At 41.7% G+C, this 19,538-nt stretch overlaps 2 protein-coding genes across 3 annotated transcripts in view; one reads left to right on the plus strand and one right to left on the minus strand.

Annotated features, from left to right (window-relative positions):
• Positions 1–17,083, minus strand: part of fmnl1 (formin like 1) — a 42,110-nt gene extending 25,027 nt beyond the window's left edge. The window contains exons 1-2 of one of the 2 annotated variants that reach the window (XM_012971694.3): positions 16,982–17,083; positions 13,626–13,832 (exon numbers count right to left, since the gene is read on the minus strand). In XM_012971694.3, the coding sequence (XP_012827148.2) occupies positions 13,626–13,784 (159 nt within the window). In that variant the 5' untranslated portion in view covers positions 13,785–13,832; positions 16,982–17,083. 2 annotated transcript variants of the gene reach the window in all.
• Positions 1–19,538, plus strand: part of LOC100489518 (Ig-like V-type domain-containing protein FAM187A) — an 80,960-nt gene that overhangs the window by 16,169 nt on the left and 45,253 nt on the right. The window lies entirely within an intron of this gene.

A 19,538-nucleotide genomic window follows, 5' to 3' on the forward strand; every position in this document is an offset into this window, starting at 1 on the left:
GACATTATATTCTGATATGTTATATAAATAGAGCCCTTAGTTACAGAAAACTTTTAAAGTGGTAGGCAGTGGTGTAACAATAGAGGAAGCAGACCCTGCGGTTGCAGGGGGACCCAGACCATGGGGGCCTGCATCCATTATTGTTGCATGGCCCCCTTCCTTCCACCCACTCTCTTGTGTCCCCCAGCCTGCTTGCGTTTAAAGACCCCGCCCCACACCGACTCTTAGGTCTGCAAAAAAATCAAAAAGTGGCCCGGCCCAGAGTAGTTACGCCACTGGTAGATCTAGTAAAGTTTTAATAAAGCTTATTAAAAGAGAAACCAATTTGCTATTTCTATAGGGGCTTTCTATATACACAGGGCAGTTCTTGACCTGTAAATTCTATGTTGTTGGGACACTCCCTTGAAATGCTATCTGCGCGCCACAAGCTCTAAGTATGACTCACCTCATGCAGCTTCCTATGTATCATACACCAGTGGTGTTCTTATTTACTATGAATGGGATGTATCAGAGTTACGATAATTACATAAAGGCATTCTGTTTTTATTTAAATGTACGGATTATTAGTATGAAATATCTATTTATTTCTTTTGTGTCATAAATTGTTCTAAAACAGTGGTTGGGGACAGTGGCATTAATAGATGTTACTGGGCCCCTCAGCAAATTTAATCAAGGGCCCCAAAACATTGGTAAATTGACCAGTTCTACCAAGATATCTTAAAGTATGAAAATCCATAGGAACGTGTCAGTATTAGTAACGAGTTGTGACACACAAAACGTTTGGGACCAAAAGTCCACCAAAGCTGCCTCCAGTCTAGTGATACTTACCGATCCCGACAGCTTGGGGCTGCAGGAGGAAACTTTGTGCAACTTCAGAAACTGAAGTGATTCGAAGGGCTTTGCACCAGCGACTTCTGTTGTTGCCGGTGGAAAGCCTTTTATCACGGGTGAGTAACTCACTTCGTCGGTTCTTTGTAACAATACCTGGTGGTCTAGTGGGGCAACAGGGACACCAGCCTCTTTGTCTCGGCACGCATTCTTTTGATTTGGAGCGTGACAAGTGCGCGTGTCCTCTGAACGATGCATGACGTCATTGCGTGCAATAAATTCAAATATCTAAAGTAGCCTACGTATAATTTTGCATTCCAAATTCGCCCCTGGTTCCTGGGTGTGATTATTTCTGACTGTCCTTCGTGTTTGGATCTTTGCCTGATTTTTGACTTTGCTGATTGCTGCATGTACTGACTCTTAGTCTGTTTTCTGACTACGTGTTCTGGATCTCGGTTCTGTACCTTGCTGCTTGCACGGTTTCACCTTCGTCTCCATTCCCTGACTCTGCTTAAACGCTAGATTCCCTTGCCTGCCCAGAACAATTGCCCCGGTTCTCTCACATTAAGTCCTGGCAGCACTCGAGTAGCGGAGGGCTCCTCCCGAAGTGAAAGGTTGCTGTTATAGGCAGAAGAGTGAGCTCTGACCGGGATCTTGGTTTTTGTTCTGGGTTTGGGATACCGTGCGTGACATTCTTACCCTTAAGGTTGCTCTAGCTCAGTAAATGTTTTGAAGGTCTAATTGAGTACAGTTTTGTCAAGCCCTGTAAATATCCAAAACTCTAAATATCTATGGCATAGGGTGGTCATGTGGTTGTTTTTAATACTCTCAGTGGCTGCAGGTTGGTCAAGCCCCATGAATACTGTTCAATAAGAGACAGTCTTCCAAGTGTGCAGTGCCACTTGTATGGTGTCAGATGCCTGCAGAGGTCCCCGAACTTGCCCAAGGGTCCATATAGAACAGCACAAAAACATCAGCACACTGAATAATTCTGAATAAAATAGTTAAGTGTTTTTTGGCTTCAAGTGAAAATAACAAAGGCAATGCGTTGTGTCACCCTAGGCTATAATTTAGAACAGACTATATATTTGTTCACCTTTCAAGAAGCTATTACAAGTCATTTGTTTTACTTTTAATAGAAATTGTGGGTGATCTGTTCACCTTCCACATGTCCTTCCCTGGCCACTCTGTTGCCCTGGGCCCCTTACTGTTGCAGGGTCTGCCACCCCCCCATAGTTACACCCCTGTGCATTACCAGAGCTGTTAGTGGAACTGAGCCATTAGACATGTCACTGTCAAGCTCTTGCCAGGTTTGCAGTGCATGGCAGGTGTAATGTCGTTCCTCCTCCCTGTGGGTTTCCTGTTTCTGTTTTTGTTCTTCCTGTACTGCTTACTAATGTGAGAAGTGCTTGAATACAGACAGAAAATACTGATACTGAAGGGACGCTACCACATCGTTAATGCTTTTTGTAATAGCACTGTAATCTGTTGTTTTCTGTTACATCAGAGTTTGGCTTACATACTTGTAGACATTAAAAGTTCTGCTAGTTCATTTGATGTGTCTTAACTTAGCTAAGCTTCTCTAGTTAAATTCGTAGCAGACCTCTAAATGAATGTGCCATTTAGATAAGGTAACTGATCCTACAGTGCATCTCGTAAGACAATTATACTAGTTCTCAGTCACTGATTGTAAGGGCCTTACCGGCTCGGCGGGGACGCCCGCCGCGCCGCCATCGGCGAGGAAGCCCGCCGCGCCGTCCATCCAATGCGCCGGTTACCTCTTAGTGCGCGCGCGCGCGCACTTCCGCATTTCATAGGCGCATGCGCGCTGACGTCATGACGGGAAGGGCTATGGCCCTGAAGAGAATTCCTGGGTTTCAGTTAACGACATCAAGGCTAACCGTCTCAGGAAACAATTCCATTCTAAGTTTCCTGAGAGACCTGGGGGTCCAGTGGCCCCCCCTGGAGAGGGGGGTAATGTAAGGGCCTTACCGGCTCGGCGGGGACGCCCGCCGCGCCGTCCATCCAATGCGCCGGTTACCTCTTAGTGCGCGCGCGCGCGCGCACTTCCGCATTTCATAGGCGCATGCGCGCTGACGTCATGACGTCAGCGCGCAAAGGCGCGAAATTCAAACTATTTAAAGGGCCTTTTGCATTAGACTCATTGCCCGTGATAGGTTTTACTCCTGGTGCCTGTATTGTGCTTTATACTTCTTGTTGTTCCTGTTTTGACCCTGCCTGGCTTTGACTATTCTGATTTCTGTATCCTGATCCGTGCCTGTCCCTGACTACTGTTTCCGCCTCATCCTACTGATTGTTACCCGGTTTGACCTATTGCCTGCCTGACGATCCTAGTTATCCGCCCGCCTCGACCCAGCCTGTTTGACCACGTATTTGCCTACTCCTATTTGTACCGTGACCATCGGCCTTAAGACTTATATACAGTCGTGCCCCATTGCTAGCCAGAACTCCTGCTCAGCACCTCTCGTACAAGTCCAGGTGGCATCCGAGTAGCTGAGGGCTCCTCCCGAAGCCAAAGGCGGTCACGCTACTGGTGAAGCACGAGCCGAGACCAGGGTGCTTGGCACTTGTTCTGGTATTGGGTGCCGACCGTGACACTGATTCCTCAACAGTTTACCCAAGTAGTTTTGTCACCTGGCCTGCACTTACTGCCTATCTGCTAAAATACCACCCAAAGCTGGGCCAGTATTACTAATTTATTTAATTTGTAATCCATAGTTATTCCACCCTTGCCTTGATCCACCACTGTTTCCTTTAAAATCTCTGTATCCCTTCCCTAGTCATCAAATCTCCACCTGCCCCACACCTCAACATGCCCCTTTATCTTCTTTATGCCATGACCACTCCCCCTCTTGGTCCCATCCCACCCCTTACGTCATTAGCCGGTATAGACCCGGACAAATGTTGGCATTCCCCCATCACAATTTGCACCCAAAGCAGTGATCACAAAATAATACCAGACAAATTGACTTGCTTTTCATGATGTAGTAAGTATAAATTAGATAATGGTGTTGTAGTTGGTCTCCTTAGAGTTTGCTTTCTGACTGAAGACTATTGATCTTGGTAATGCTCTTTGTACATGGATAGAGAACTGACTGCAAGATTGTGAACAGAGTAATTGGCAATATTAATAAGTAATACTAAAAGCACTTGTGGATAATTAATTTAGCTGCAGCAAGTAATGGCAGCAGCAGGGAGGGCCTGGAAGGTATTGTCCTGTATTAAAAGGGGCTTAGATTTGCGGGAGGACATTGCCATTCTTCCCTTTTACAACACACTGGTAAGGCCCCATCTATTCTATGAGGTGAACTTTAAGTCTCTAGTGCAGGGATCCCCAACTTTTCCTACTGGTGAGCCACAGTCAAATGTAAAAAGACTTGGGGAGCAACACAAGCATCATAAAAGTTAATGGAGGTGCCGAATAAGGGCTGTGATTGGTTATTAGGCAGGCTCTATGTACACTATCAGCTTACAGGAGGCTTTATTTGGTAGTAAATTTTGTTTTTATTCAACCAAAACTTGCCAGCAATTCAGGAATTCAAACTACCTGGTTTTGGGGCACTGAGAGCAACATCCAAGGGGTTGGCAACACACGAGCCACTGGTTGGGGATCTTAGGGAATTTTAGAATTACAGAGAAGAGCAATAAAGCTGATATACTCCATTGGCAGAAAAACCTGATACTCACTGATGCCTCTTTTCATTGACATGAATGTAAACCACCTGTCACCCAATTGTCTTCAGGCAGGTTAATTGGCTCCTAATAAATTAAAGCCTAATATGTGTGAGAATTATAGGGACCTTAGATTGTAAGTTCCACTGGGGCAGGGGTTGATGGTAATGATGTATAATCTCTGCAAAGCGTTGCAAAATATGTTGCTACTATTTAATTTGAGAATAATAATAATAGTTTCAAGGGATTTGATGCCTTTTTAAGTGAGAAAATGCACAATTAATGGGCACAAAAATAGACCAACTGGCTCTGTTTCAGCTGCCAGCTTGTATGTATCTGTAATTCTATGGAACACAAATATCCCTGCCCAGATCATATGGAATGACACATCCTACGCTATATACACAATAACATGCATGGGTGCTTGTGACTCCCCATCTGGGTGCCCGGTGATTTCATATGCAGCTGCTCGACCAGCAGTACAATGACATCAACACAGCAAAGGCTACATTCAGGCAAGAGGTCATGTCTGTTTCTTACTGTATGTGCTATGCATTTATTTTAAAGGGGATGTAAACCTCAAAATAAAATATTGCATGGGGTGTAGGGTCTTGGTATGGGGCCCTGTGATTCCTGACAGTTGCCTGTCTCTGTCTATTAGTTTCCCTGAATATTAAAATGTGTCTTTAATTACAATGTACCCCTACTTATGAAGCCTTGGTTATCCATGATTTGGACGAAGACTTATCTTACTTTATTATAGTGTGTAAGCCATTATCACTAGTGATGTTGCCCATAGCAACCAATCAGTAATTAGATTACCTACACGTTAGAAAACGAAAGCAAAGGTCTGATTGGTTATGGTAAATATCACCGGTGGTTTTGGTCTACACACTTAAATAAACATGCCCCATAGTATGTCATACTATGATCTATCAACTTTGCAATTTGTCTTCATTTTTTTAATAGTTCATGAATTAAATGCCTCCCTCTTCTGCTACTTTCTAGTTTTCAAAAGAGGGTTACTGACCCCAGCAGCTAAAAAGTATTTCTCTGTGAGGTTACACATCTTCCAGTCTCTCATTCAAACAACTGCCTGGTTGCTAGGGCTGATGTCAAATTATCAATGTCTACATCATACTAAAAGTTCATTTAAAAGTGAACCACCCCTTTAATGACAAGTGTGGGTGGTTGTGCTAAAATGGGTGCAATGCTGTGCACACTGACACCATTTATTAAAGTTACTTGTGTTCATACATGCTCCATGCACTTAATGTTGCCCCATGGGCCATTGCATTCATCACATTAGGTCTGCTGAAAGGTACAGATTTACACTGGGGAGCGTGGTGATAATACCAGGGCTCCCATAGTAGGTTGTTGCAGAATCACATGATAAGGATATAATGTTGCACGCTGGAAATGACCAATCCCCTCTCTAAAAATGTTAGCCACATCTTGCACCTGATTTTTAAAAAAGGAATGGGTTTTGACACATCAGTGACAATGATGCTGGAATTTCCGGAGCAAACGCTGCATTATGGGTAAAAAAAAATGAACATTTGGGTTCACCATTGCTCTGAACTGCATTCAAAAATTATCCTTATTGTATTTGATGAACGGAAAGATTTGTATGTGAGTTATTTTTAGGGGTATTTCAGACTCCTTGCTGCCCTGAGTTGGTGGTGGGGTGGTGTGCTACTAGGGCCAAAATGCAAGTTTAAAGAACAACATTTTGGCCGAGCCTGGAGTGAAGTCAATAGGTTCAGCTGAATTCTGGGCTATACAGGCTATGAGCAAAATGAAGGGGGCTGTTCCTGCAGAAATGTGTATCATACAGAGAATTACCTGTGCTGGCAAAGTATTATGGGATCACTTTGTACATTTATTTACTTCTAATATTTCCATTGTACAAATACAAACTAAAAATAAAGGTAGGAAAGTAAGGAAGAAGGAAATGGCTGAACCCTGTCTCAGTTCCCTTGCGCATTGGCCTGGCTGTGCTTAGTCTCCTGACTGATGTGTCACTATGCTTCAGTTTTCACTTCCTATGCTTTTGGGTTTTGGTCTTGTGATCAGTTCTGTGGTCAGGTATCTCCTTTTCCCTTTCTGCGGGAGCTTTTTCCTTCCAGCACTAGTTGTTTGCACCCTGGATTTTGGCTAACGAACTGGAGGGGGCCTATTTACTATCCCCTATTAATAGTACAGATGCTACAAACTAATCGTTCTTTAGTTGGTATCTGTCTGTCTTAGGTATGCAAGACATTTCTTCATAGAAATATCTATGGTGTTTTAATGTACTGGCATGGGACCTGTTATCCAGAATGCTCAGGACCTGGGGTTTTCCGGATAAGGGATCTTATATTGTTTTGCCTCCAATAAAGATTAATTATATCTTATGATCAAGTACAAGTTGCTGTTTTATTATTACAGAGAAAAAGGAAATCAATTTTAAAAATAAGAATTATTTGCTTATAATGGAGTCCATGGGAGATGGCCTTCCCATAATTCAGAACTATCTGGGTAATGGGTTTCCAGGTACCGGATCTTATACTTGTATTTAATTCCTTGGTGCATGCCCCTGTGCACACTTTGTATACAAATGTGAGTGCACATTCAGTAAGAATCCCATTTAGCACACACCTGACACCACACCCGTAAGCCCCCTCCGCTCACAAACATCTGATAACAACAGGTGAATGAGAGTCTGAATTAAACATGAGGCCGTTCTATGTGACCTTCCTCTGACATCTAGATCAAGTGTCATCTCACAGTGCTTATGGTATTCCAACTACACATTTGCAAAGATTATTCATGAGTACAGTGTAGAATGCAGGGTTTGCTGGTGCAGAATGCCATTTTTTCCCAGTATGTCTGCACCCTGCCTCTTGCTGCACCTCTGACATTTTTGTGGCTTTGTGTCATTGTAGTGAAGGGGGTGCTTAGGTGGCCTATCGCATTGGTAGGCAAGTTCCAAAATTCTAGGTAAGGCAACAAACCCAACCTGCGCCACAAACTCTTGTAAAAACCTGCTATTTCTTATAAAGGTATGGGACCTGTTATCCAGAATCCTTAGGACTTGGGGTTTTCCAGATAATGAATCTTTCGATAATTTGGATCTCCATACCTTAAGTCTAGTAAAAAATTATTAAAGATTAAATTCATTATTCATTATATTTTAGTTAGGATCAAGTATTAGGTACTGTTTTATTGTTACAGAGAAAAAGGAAATCATATTTAAAAAATTTGAATTACTTGATTAAAATTGAGCCTATGGAAGATGGCCTTTCTGTAATTTGGAACTTTCTTGATAATGGGTTTCCGGATAATGGATCCCATGCCTGTAGTTGCAAAAGAGTTAAAATAAAAAGTCCCTAATATAGGCTAAATGAAAATGGCAAGGATAGGCACCTCCATGTTAACAATATATTGTAATCAAAGCTTGATAGACTTCTTCAGTTCTAACCCCATTGTAGGTCTAGCCTTTGGTTAGGGGTTGGTGGGTGGGGGTGGCATGTAGGTGTCCCTCTTCCTGCACCCTACTTTCTTCTCACATACAAAGCACTGGGGACAGGAACGAGCAGAAGGAGGTATAGGCTGCAATGGGGCCTTTCCTTACTGCCTGCCATGGGGTAGTGGGGGTTGAGGCACAAAAGCATCCTTCCTCTTGCCCCCTACCATTCAGCCATGCAAGTTAGGAAGTGGCAGGACACGCAGACCACAATTGAACCCTGTCCTTACTGCCTGTCCTATGGCAAGTGCTTGTTGAGCACTAAAGGTCATGGTTTTGTGCCCCCTTTTGCTATAGGGAAAAGTATATGTCCGCTTTGGACTTTCCAACATGACGTAACCTACACAAAGAACATATGTTTCATAAGGCATATGGTAAATGTCTAAACATCCAGATTACTCAAGACAATAGTCTACTCTACACTGTTACACAACTGTTACACATAGAGTATAGATTGTGCAAAATTCATGACTGAACGTCCTAGTTTGACACTTGAAAAGCTAAGTTTCAAAGTGGATTGTCTAGTGCTGGGTACACTACTGCAAACCACAACTTTAAAGGGCCACTGTTGTTAAAAAAGGTTTGTGGGTCTGATTTAAAGACATAGTTACTAACTCGCATAAGTACAGTTGCTAGTATCAACCAGTGAGGTCTTTGCTTTTATTTTACAAATTGTCCAAAAATAATTTGATTGGTTGCTTGCCCCAAAGCTGCACTACTAAATATTCTATTTTAATAAATGTGTAATATTTAGTAGTGTCGTTTTGGGAAAACTATTTATTTTCCCAAAAACTGTGGGAAAGGGATATTCGTCCTTATAATGGTAAGTGCAATCAGATTGTAACAGTGGTGCGTCTATTAAACTCAGTGACAACTAGCACAGGTGCTTTTGGGCCTTTCTTTCTCCGCTGGTGGAAATACACTAGGAGAGAGACTGCAAGGTCAGCTAAAGGGCCTAATATAAAGCTTTTAAGTAGTAAAGTTTACTAATTCATTATACTTCAGTGGCCAAAATGATTATTATTAAAACTATTTATAAGTGGGAATAAATAAAATCCAACACAGTGACAATTTTGCCGTAAGTAAAGTGGGCCCCTTATGTCTGCCTGGTCATGCCCACCACCTGCCAAAACTCCATCTCTCCATCCGCAGCGCTGGGCCGGTCCTGCCTGTTCCCACTGATGGCAGCCCTGTCTGTATGTACTTTAGCATGAGAAAAAACAATGAATAAAGCAATGTTTACAAGTATAGAACATGTGTGTTTGGTATCATATTTAGGTATCATATTTATACAAGTAGCAGTGTACATTTGGTAACCTGTTATAGCTATAAATATGCTGTTTTCATCAAACCACAATGCTACATACTACATGTTTTGCTGCTAAGGAAGAATATACTTTGCAGAGCCCAAACACTTAACGGGTAATTTATGAAGACCCTGGATAGAAGCACAAGAGCAATAAGGAAGCAAAAGTGAGCACCTTGGTGCTTATTTAGGCAATTCTGTGCTGGGTTTGGCTGCACTCTGCAGAGTATAGGCCCCTGAATTGGCCATGCCTGCTGACTTTCTCTAAGTTGCATGTTTTAATAATCATGCACAAGTTAGGGGGCAAGTAGTGGGCGTGAGGGGGGGTAAGCAGGCGCAGGCAATGCTCTATTCATGTGGGTGGACACAGGTGTGTAATTCAAATCTGAGCACAGAAATTTATCTAGTATGGAAGGCAGGGTGCAAAGTGCAAAAATATAGTGCATCGCAACTGTTTTTTGCATTGTACATCTTGCCTTCCACTTCGTAAATGACCCTGTTAATGTACAACAACTAATGTGGCAGGGTGCATCTTCCCATACAGTGCAGTATTCTGTCTTTTGGCTGTATACACTGGAACAGGTACTGGTAATGGTGATCAACTTTGCAAAAGGAACTGAAATGTTCTGAAGCTTGCCACAGTTATCATTTTTGTCAGCCAATAAAAGTATAAATATATTCTGTGTAGCGCAAAGCAAATGCTCAAACAAATGGCACACAAACTGAATACAAGTGGATATAAAGGTAACACTGAATGCACCATTATTTGTGCTTTACACTGAATGCGACAGAATATGGAGCTCACGCCATGTGCACCAAAATATGCAACCCAAAGTGAATACACTGACCGCATGTACTGAATGCATCAGATGTGCACCAGAATAGGCAGCTCGCAGTAAATGTACCATGTTATGCAAGCTGACAATAAATGCACCAATATATTGTGCCAACCCCAAATACACCATGTGCTCACACTAAATGCAACTTGCACAGAGAATATACCAGAATATGAAGCACACAAAGAATACACAAGTCTAAATACTTCACAATGGAATTCCACCAGGAATGTACCATGATGTGCAGCCCCGAGCAGTAACAAATAGCAGCCAGTCAGTGACTAGCTTTTTTCAGACAGCTGCAGGAAAAATATTAAATGCAATAATTTGATTGGTTGCCATGGGTTAGATGGACAAATATGGTCAGTGTTAATAAATGAGCCCCTCTGAATTTCTATGTGCCCATGCTGAATGCACTTTTACCAAGAATACACCCTTTGCAGCTCGCAATGAATTCACTATAATGTGTGGCTCACAAGGACTACACCACGATTTGCAGTTGACAGTAAATACACTGGATTGCAAAGCTCCTTCAGATACTCCAATCTGATCAGTTCTCACCAGTTCTTTGTAATACACAGAATGCAATCACACTGCACCTCTAAAGGTGGCCATACACGCTCTGATAATATCGTACGAAACCTCGTTTCGTACGATATTCGGTGCGTGTATGGTATGTCGGCGAGTCGACCGATATCGCAGGAAGCTGCTGATAACGGCCGACTCGCCGATCAGACCAGTTTGAAAAATTTGATCGGGCGCCGTAGAAGGCGCCTGACCAAAATCTCCCTTCAGCGCTGAATCGGCAGAAGGAGGTAGAAATCCTATTGTTTCTACCTCCTTACCTGCCGATTCAGCCCTGAATGGTGTGTGGCGGATCTGACTATGTTTCGTGCGACACGAAACATAGATACGCATTACATCCATGGCATTATTCCCCAGGACAGCTATTTAATGTCCTAAAGAGCACAGTTCCCCCTTGGGCGATATAAATAGGCAAAGTTCTGGGGGTTTTCCTACTTGAGCACAAAGGAGTATGTGCTATCTCACTTGTTGGCCCATTTGTGTTTAAAAAAGGAACATACTAACTGGGTTATGTGTTATTAGGATTTAAAGCAGCAACCAATTACACATCTACTGTCATTATTTTAAATGCACCAGACTGGTACAGTCATCTACTAACTGGTTGCTACTCTTGGACCAGTGCAGAATTTAACCATGTTGTGTCACACTGTAACCTACTCAAAATATGGCCTGTATTTAACCATCACAGGGAACCATGATTGTTTATCCATTCCCATACAAGTACTATATTAGACTCACGTCACCATGATTGGGTCCCAAGATATTGTATGGCTATGGCTCCCATACAGTGCTTTGTAGTTCTAGGTTGTCTGTTTCTCACTTGATAAATATTCCCCCTAATGGTGTATTCTAGGAACATCCTAGCTTTAGAAAAGAAGCTTTAGAAAATAAATCGTTTCATATTTATGATGGAAATCTGTCCCAGTGCATTAATCGGTAACAGCCTATCAGGCATTTGATCCCTAATGAATTACTTACAGTGGGTTACTACACTACACAAGTTTGCCCAGGGGCACTAACCTATAAGATGTTTGCATTTAAACAGTCGACTAGTAAATGCTGCCTGCCGATTGGTTGCTATGGGTTACTGCTCCTGAGCAAACTTAGTGCCTTTTATTACATAACCCCATTATTGTGGGAAAGCAACATGCACTATGGCACTGTGGTGCATCCTGTGAAGAGGTAGGTGTTCTCTAAAATGTTCCCTAACGGCCCTAACATACAGGGTCAAGTAGCTACTGCTGGCTCTATGACATGATGAAATTCCTGGGTACCCTTTTTGCAGAACAGAGGCCTTTCACCTTAAAATACAATGCAGGCCAGTGCAAAGTGTACTGACCACCCATTATTGCCCAGCAGTGTAGCTGGAGATGTACATTCTACAATTCTGTGATTACAATTAAGATCCCTTTACTTCCCCCACAAATCTTGTAAATAATACATTTACAGTGGATTACAGGCATAATACACTTATTAATCATCCCCCATGTCTAGTTGTGAAATGAATGGCCCTGTAAACACCAAATTAGTGTGGTTATGAAGACACTAGTATAAAAATAGATGCCGATAATACAGAATTTTGGTGCATTCTGCTTGGGTTACTGAATTCAGAAGCAACAGATGATAATTTAGGGCTCTACAAATGTTGCAGCTTTATACACATGCTGGACAAAAAGTAAAATAATGAAAAAAACTATGAATAATAAAATATGAAGACCAGTTGCAAATTGGCAGAATTTTACTCTCTACATCACACTAAAAGTTAACTTAATTCCTATGCCAACATAGATATCTTTAGTGGGTGTGGGTAGGGGGCAGCCGTTGGTCCTGCAGAGCAGTAGCTGTATTCTAAAGTATAGTAAGGGAAGGAACTGCATGATGCATGTAGTTTAGCAATAGGTTAAAGCTGCAGTTTGACTTGCTCAATATATTGTATAATTTTGAATTGTACAGGTTATTTTGTCTTATGCACCACTGGCAATAAGAAAAGACCTTCCTAAAAGCACAGTTGTGCAGCTTGGGTAGTGATCTTCCCGTTTTAATTTTGTATTTTTGTTTTGCAGTATATTTATCAGTCAAGCAACCTTTAATATATCCTAGTAGTATCCAATCTAAAATAATGCTGGAAGTAAAATGAATTATTGGGTTTAATTTGCACATCATGGGACAGGCAGCATGAGGGTTGTTTGCATGCAAAGACTTATCTAGATGCCTACAACTCCATTTGCCAGATTTAATTCAGTGAGCAAAAGTTATCTCATGGTTTATCACATAAAAACTTATGGACAAAATTCTGTTTGAGGAGAAAAAAAAAACATTTCTTCTAAATTCAGTTCCAATTTTCATATGATAAATTGTGAGATACGTATTTTGAATTGAATTGCATCTCAAATTCACTTAATAAACCTTTTTCTCATTGAATTGAATCTGTCCCCATGTATCTAAAGTCCCTTTAGACCAGCGACCCCCCTGCTAGTAGCTCAGACACATGATGCTTTCTACTCCATGTGATGTTACTCCCAGTGATGTCTTAAATTCTCGAGTGCACAAGTGCACTATCAAGCAGAAGCTGGAGTCTGGCAGTCCACCTAGGGCTAATAAAGAACCATTCATAGCTTCACATTGTAACCTCTGTCAACGTTTTGCGTACTTTTGTGGCTCCTCAACACTTTCTTCATTAGAATGTGTTTACAGGCACAAAAGTTTGTAGACCGCCACTGGGCCATGTACACCCATGGCTCCAACAGTAACCACTGGGCTTGCTGTTATTTTTATACTGCTTCTAGCCCAGTTGTGTATATCAGGAACATTTTGAGTTATGAAGACATTCTTAGGCTTAACTCTTGTATATATATATATATGTACTCACCAAAACCACATTGAATCTCTGTTCCAGCTCTACTGAATTTGGCCTTGGTAGTTTGGAAGGTGTCCCTTCTTTCTGTTTTTGTGGTGGAGTCCCAGAAGTGGACTGTCCCCTTGTATCCCGGGCCTGGAACATATCCAGGCTTCCGGCTGCATTCCCCATGATCCAGTCCGCTCCGCGCTTTAGCAGTCCAAAATCCAGCCTGAGCACCTGTACGTGGGGGCAGAAGATGGGGCAAAAACTACAGATCAAATCAAAGCAGTATCAACGGTGACTTTCAGGTGGCACACACCCAGCTTCCGATTTACTTGCCACCACAACTTGAGGAACCACCCAGAGAACAGAAAGTCACAGCAGAATAGATGCTAAATTCTCATAAAATAAAGTGCATTGGGAAGCAGTATAGAAGTGAAACTGCCAATAATGGCATCACTTGCAGACTCTGCAGTTACTCCATTTACATCCAAGTCCAGAGGCAACACCATCGGTTTGTAGCTGTAGTTAAACTGAGGTGTCTTCTCACAGCATTTGAAATGAAGACCACAAGGCAGAAGGAAGCTGGGTTTCAAAATCAGATGGGGGAGGGAGCAAGGGGTCCGGAAGCTTACTTCTGAGTTTGATGCAGACAGTTTCCCCACTTGGTGTTGTGGTGTTGTTAGAAGAGAATGTTGGTTAAATGCCACTCTAATTTCATGTGGGCACCCAGGGGTGGAGAGAGAGAGCCGGAGAGAACAGAAGCGCAATATAGACAGATAGGTTTGGTGCATCAGCTGAAACAGGATCCTGCTGCCTTGTTACAGGATCTCTTGTTCTTTAACTTGCAGAATCTGTTAACCCTTGAAATGCACTGCTGACGTAGCTCAGCTGATTCTCAGATTGTGTCTGAGTGTACTAAATGCTCGAGCCTTATCAGATCTCACAGCAAGGGGATAATGTAAAAACAGAAGGAAATGCTACAGAGCAAAGCACGAGGATACATGATATACATGATATGTAGACACAAATGTATTTGATAGGTGAATTTTTTAGAATTGAATAGTAAAGCTGTATATAAGTAAGAAAAAAATGTGTTTTTGTAAACTAAAATTATTTTATAGCATGTTTAGATACTATATTTTAACTGGCAATTTCACCTGACCCTTGGGGTATAGTCAAAACCAATGACAGCCTTACTCTTGTGGCACAATGGGCATGTTGATGGCTGCTGTGCCTGTGCAGTCATTTAATCAACCTGTATCTGACTGGTGTTAGGCAGATTTTGGGCCAAGACAAGCATTTAACCATATTCATAGAAATGATGCCGCATGGCCAAAATTTGAACGCGTGTTTGTTATTCAATGGGAGGGATTCTCTGGCTGGCCAATCAGAATACAAGATACAAAGACTGAGGAGTATTGTTCTTGTGTGTGGCCCATTAGGACCTGCACTGACTAGAATATTTTCTAATATTATAGCAAGCCCTGTTGCTAGCAGCAGACAATCAGCAAATCATCAGATGAGTTAGTCATTGTCCTGTAAATGGCTCTCTCAAGAAAAACTACTAGTTTTTACATGAATCACCATTCTTTAAAAATTATTTTTTAATATACTTCTCAGAATTAAAAAAGTAATTTAATTGCCGGGAATGGTTAGCTGAGTAATTTCTTTTTTTTTTGCTGGATTTTAAGATTGTTCTTATGTCCTGGCCTTTCATATTTGATCTTATTTTTTTGCCCTTGTTTCTATTTCTCCTGTGTTATCAATAGTAATATGAGTCAGTGAGTTATATATATACATATAACAACAGCAACACAGAATCTGTGGTTGACTTTGGCCAGCACCTCCCTTCTGCTAATAGCATTGAGTATTTCAGATGCTGCAGTGCTGCCTGGTTAGGGCACAATAAGCTGTGGCATAATTTAACCCCCTTATATCAGCTCCACTTCTCCACCTGAAATAGGTCTTGTAGGGTTCCTAGGCAGATTTTTGTGGTAGGTGGCTGTATTTAATGGGGGTCTTTTGTGCTGCACGAGGCTTCATGCCATGCCTGGCACCTTTTCAATACTCTACTAATGACATCAGTAAGATATCAAAAGTTTTCTCCAGGCAATTGGATGCACTAGAGAAGCCCACCAATAGCCATTCTACATCAGGATTTCAAGCCTTTTTTATGTAGAGATCAGTTCATGTCCTTGGCCTACATTGTCATCAGAAAGTGAGCTTCTTAGTAGCAATATATTCAGCAAGAATGGTTTCTGTGATAGGTTTCCTTGAGTTTCCAGCTCAGCTTCCCTTACTATCTTGTTTACATACTTGTTGCTAACCTTCTTGCCAATATTTATCATCTTTCTCTTATCATCATTTTTCTGGGGCCCACTGAGATAAGGTTCTCACCACCCCATGTGTAACTACAGTCTTTTGGCTGGACACAATGGAATATAACCTGCACCTCTGTACTACATGCTCACTGGGGAACTACCAAGGGCTGTCTCCTATTATGTGGGGTTTGGACACATGGATGCTGATGAAATTGGTGAATCTTGTTGACCATTGACCTCATTGGGTCTGGGTGCTTTGAACTGGGTGGATCATTTTGTTGACCATTTACCTCATTGGGTCTTGATGAGTGATCCAGTCATTGCCCTAAGACAGGGGTCCCCACCCTTTCTTACTCATGTGCCACAGTTAAATGTAAAAAGACTTGGAGAGCAACACAAGCAAGTTCATGGAGGTGCCAAAAAAGGGCTAAGATTGGCTATTAGGGGCCTCTATGCACATTATCAGCTTACAGGGGCTTTATTTGGTAGTAAATCTTGTTTTTATTCAACCAAAACTTGCCTCCAAGTCAGGAATTCAAAAATAACTCCCTGGTTTGGGGGCACTGAGAGCAACAGCCAAGGGGTTGGGGAGCAACATGTTGCCCCCGAGCCACTGGTTGGGGAACACTGCCCTAAGAGCTGATTTTACACTGGAGAAGTTAAGGGTGATATGATGCCTATTTATAAAGATATAATGGGATCATACAGTAAACTCTATGGTACCCTATTGCCATGTACTTTCTTTACAAGGCCCCATGGACATCCACTAATTAGTATAGAACTGGGATTGTTTTATATAACTGTAGGAATGTATTTATTAACTTTGGAGACAAATATCACTGGTGATGTTGCCCATAGCAACCAATCAATCTTTATTTTTGTTTTCTAACTTGTAGGTGACTGTTCAAATCTAATTGTTGATTGGTTGCTATGGGCAACATCACCGGTGACATTTGAATAAATACACCCCATAGTGACCTGTGTCTCTTTTTAACCTATGATATAATGTATACTACTTGATAAATATTAAAAAAAGTGTCATTTAGATATTTCCAAGCTCACCTTTGTCTCTGCATAGATGTTTTGACGTTCACCGCATTTACACAGGTTTTAATGTGGCTTTCAAAGCTGAGAGTCATGTCATCCATTTTCAGGTAGTGTTGTAGGTTGCCAGGCAACCACAAGAAGTGTTTCAGGAAGTGCGCAGTTAGACAGCCGCTACCTTATCAACACTACCTGGAAACACTGAAAGTTTCTCTTGTTTGTATGGTTGCCAGATATACAATACATAATACTGTGTATGCCCAGGATGGGTTTGTGTCAACACTGATGTTCCATTCTTCCCAGGCTGTTGGCTCGTGTGCATATACTCTGCCAGCATATTTCAGCCAGTGCAAAAGCCACTAAAACTGCCACTGCTAAGCAGTACAAATTTTGTCACGTTTTGCATTAAAATGAAGGAAGGCGTAAGTGGCAGTTCCTGACTTCAACACTTGTTAAAATGTTAATGTTGCCACCTCAGGCCTTTAAAACCATATATATTAAATCTTCATCATGCATATACTGTAAGTTTATGGCCTTATGCATCTCAATTAGATATCTGTAGGGTATAAACAAAAAATATATAAGGGGTGTATAGGCTCTGCTACAAAAGTAGTATGTAATACATGGTTTGCAATATGTAAAAATGAACCAAAAAGCTTAATTGCAGAGGCCATCAAGAATGAAAAGAATAGTGCTAAAAAGTAAAATTCAAAAAGTAATTTATTTGGACAAAAAGGATAGGATAACGCATTGAGCTTTTTTGTTCCTTTATATTTGTAGGCTATGCACTGGAACCCATTTATACCCTTCAGGCAATCTAAAAGCTCTGGCAAATGCTGGCAAGGGGCTGCTGTGAGCCTCTATAAATTGGTGAAGGCCTGACTCTCAGTCCAGGCATAGGCTTCATTAACCTTTTTAAAGTGGTCATGACGCATTTCACATTTATCAGGAATGTGTCACACACATTTTAAAGGCATAGTGACACTTTCCACATTTATTGTAAACTATTGGCAGTAACCTCTTGGAGTTGTACCCCTGCCTCTCAACAGACCTCAGTTTTGGACCTTTGTCACTCACTAAAATGGCTCCTGTCTACCATGACTTAGTAGTTGAGTAGTAGACAAGCATAGTATCCAAGGCTATTGTGATACTAATATCTACAGTTAGTATTAATGTTTGTATATATAGTTTATGTATGTGAGTGTATAGATTGGTAGGTGTGGGTTGTGTGTGCTGGGTTTACTTGGATGGGTTGAACTTGATGGACTCTGGTCTTTTTTCAACCCTATGTAACTATGTAAGTAGAGGGTGGGTTAATGTCAAAACAGACAAATGTAAACATTGGCCTTGGACTTTGCCCTGCTCCCCAAACCCAACAGGACAGGAGACAGGCACAATTCTGTATTGTAGATAATCGCAATTTAAAACATTTCATAATGCTAAACCAATTTCAGTGCTGACCCCCAGACCTTATTAGGGACCCTGGGGAAAAACCCCCATCACCTCTCCCTTATCGCATTGTTTCTAAGTTTAACAACTGTCCCTATTGCTAACCCCAAGCTAAAACAGCAGCGTACCTGGCCGACATCTTCTTTGCAACTGAACACACTTCGGGTCTCCCCACCAATACCAACCCTGCTTGCGCATGTGCAGTTGGTGGTAGCAGGATATCTGCTTAAAGTGATACTGACACGAAAAAACAACTTTTTAAAATATAAATCTACATAAAAAGTTGCCTATAGGTTGTGTTGATCATTTTTTGCTGATAGGGCTGCTTTTGTAAGTAATTGTTACTTGAAATCCCAAAACCTGACTGTTTTGCCAGCCTGACTGTCCCTTCTCAGCCTGTCAGTTACAGCTTCTAATGCTAACGGACTCCTGCTGCACAAATATGGCAGCCCCCTTATAGAAGAACATGGGGGATCAGATAGGGAATGTAAAAGCTTGGACAAATACTTTTATGGCAAAATTATAAATAGCATGCAAAGACAATGTTATGACGGATGTAAAAAAGGTTTCATTTCTGTTGTCGGTATCTCTTTAAGCTGCTCATGTGCAAGCAGAGTCCGTGTCGGCAGTGAGACCCAAAGACTGTTCAGTTGCAAAGAAGATGTTGGCCAGGTACGCAGCTGCACTACTCTGCTGTTTTAGCTTGGGGTTAGAGATAGGGACAGTTGTGAAACTATGCGATAAGGGAGAGGTGAGGGGGGTCAAGGCAGTGATAGTTAAGGGGGCTTTTATAGCCTGGTGGTATAGTTCTCCTTTAAGTGCTAAGTAGGCACTTCTGATCAAGCTTGTGTGGCCGTATTTGAAGGGGTTAGGTGGCATTATGTTGGGTATGCTAATGTGGCATTACAGTTTACAGAATCACAACTCTCTGAGATGAGCTATGACAGCAGTGAACAGCGATGCCTTTCATGGCTCATACAGGACTTTTAATGGACCAGGAAAAAGGAACTTTACATCAGGGTTGCTTTAATTAAATTGTACTTGTTTATGCCTGATACTGAAATCTGGATTGCAACAGCTAAGTATGACCAACATATTGACCTACAGCAGAGACATTTAGAATGGA

Source organism: Xenopus tropicalis, chromosome 10 (genome assembly GCF_000004195.4).
Source record: "Xenopus tropicalis strain Nigerian chromosome 10, UCB_Xtro_10.0, whole genome shotgun sequence".
NCBI classification, from domain to species: Eukaryota; Metazoa; Chordata; class Amphibia; order Anura; family Pipidae; genus Xenopus; species Xenopus tropicalis.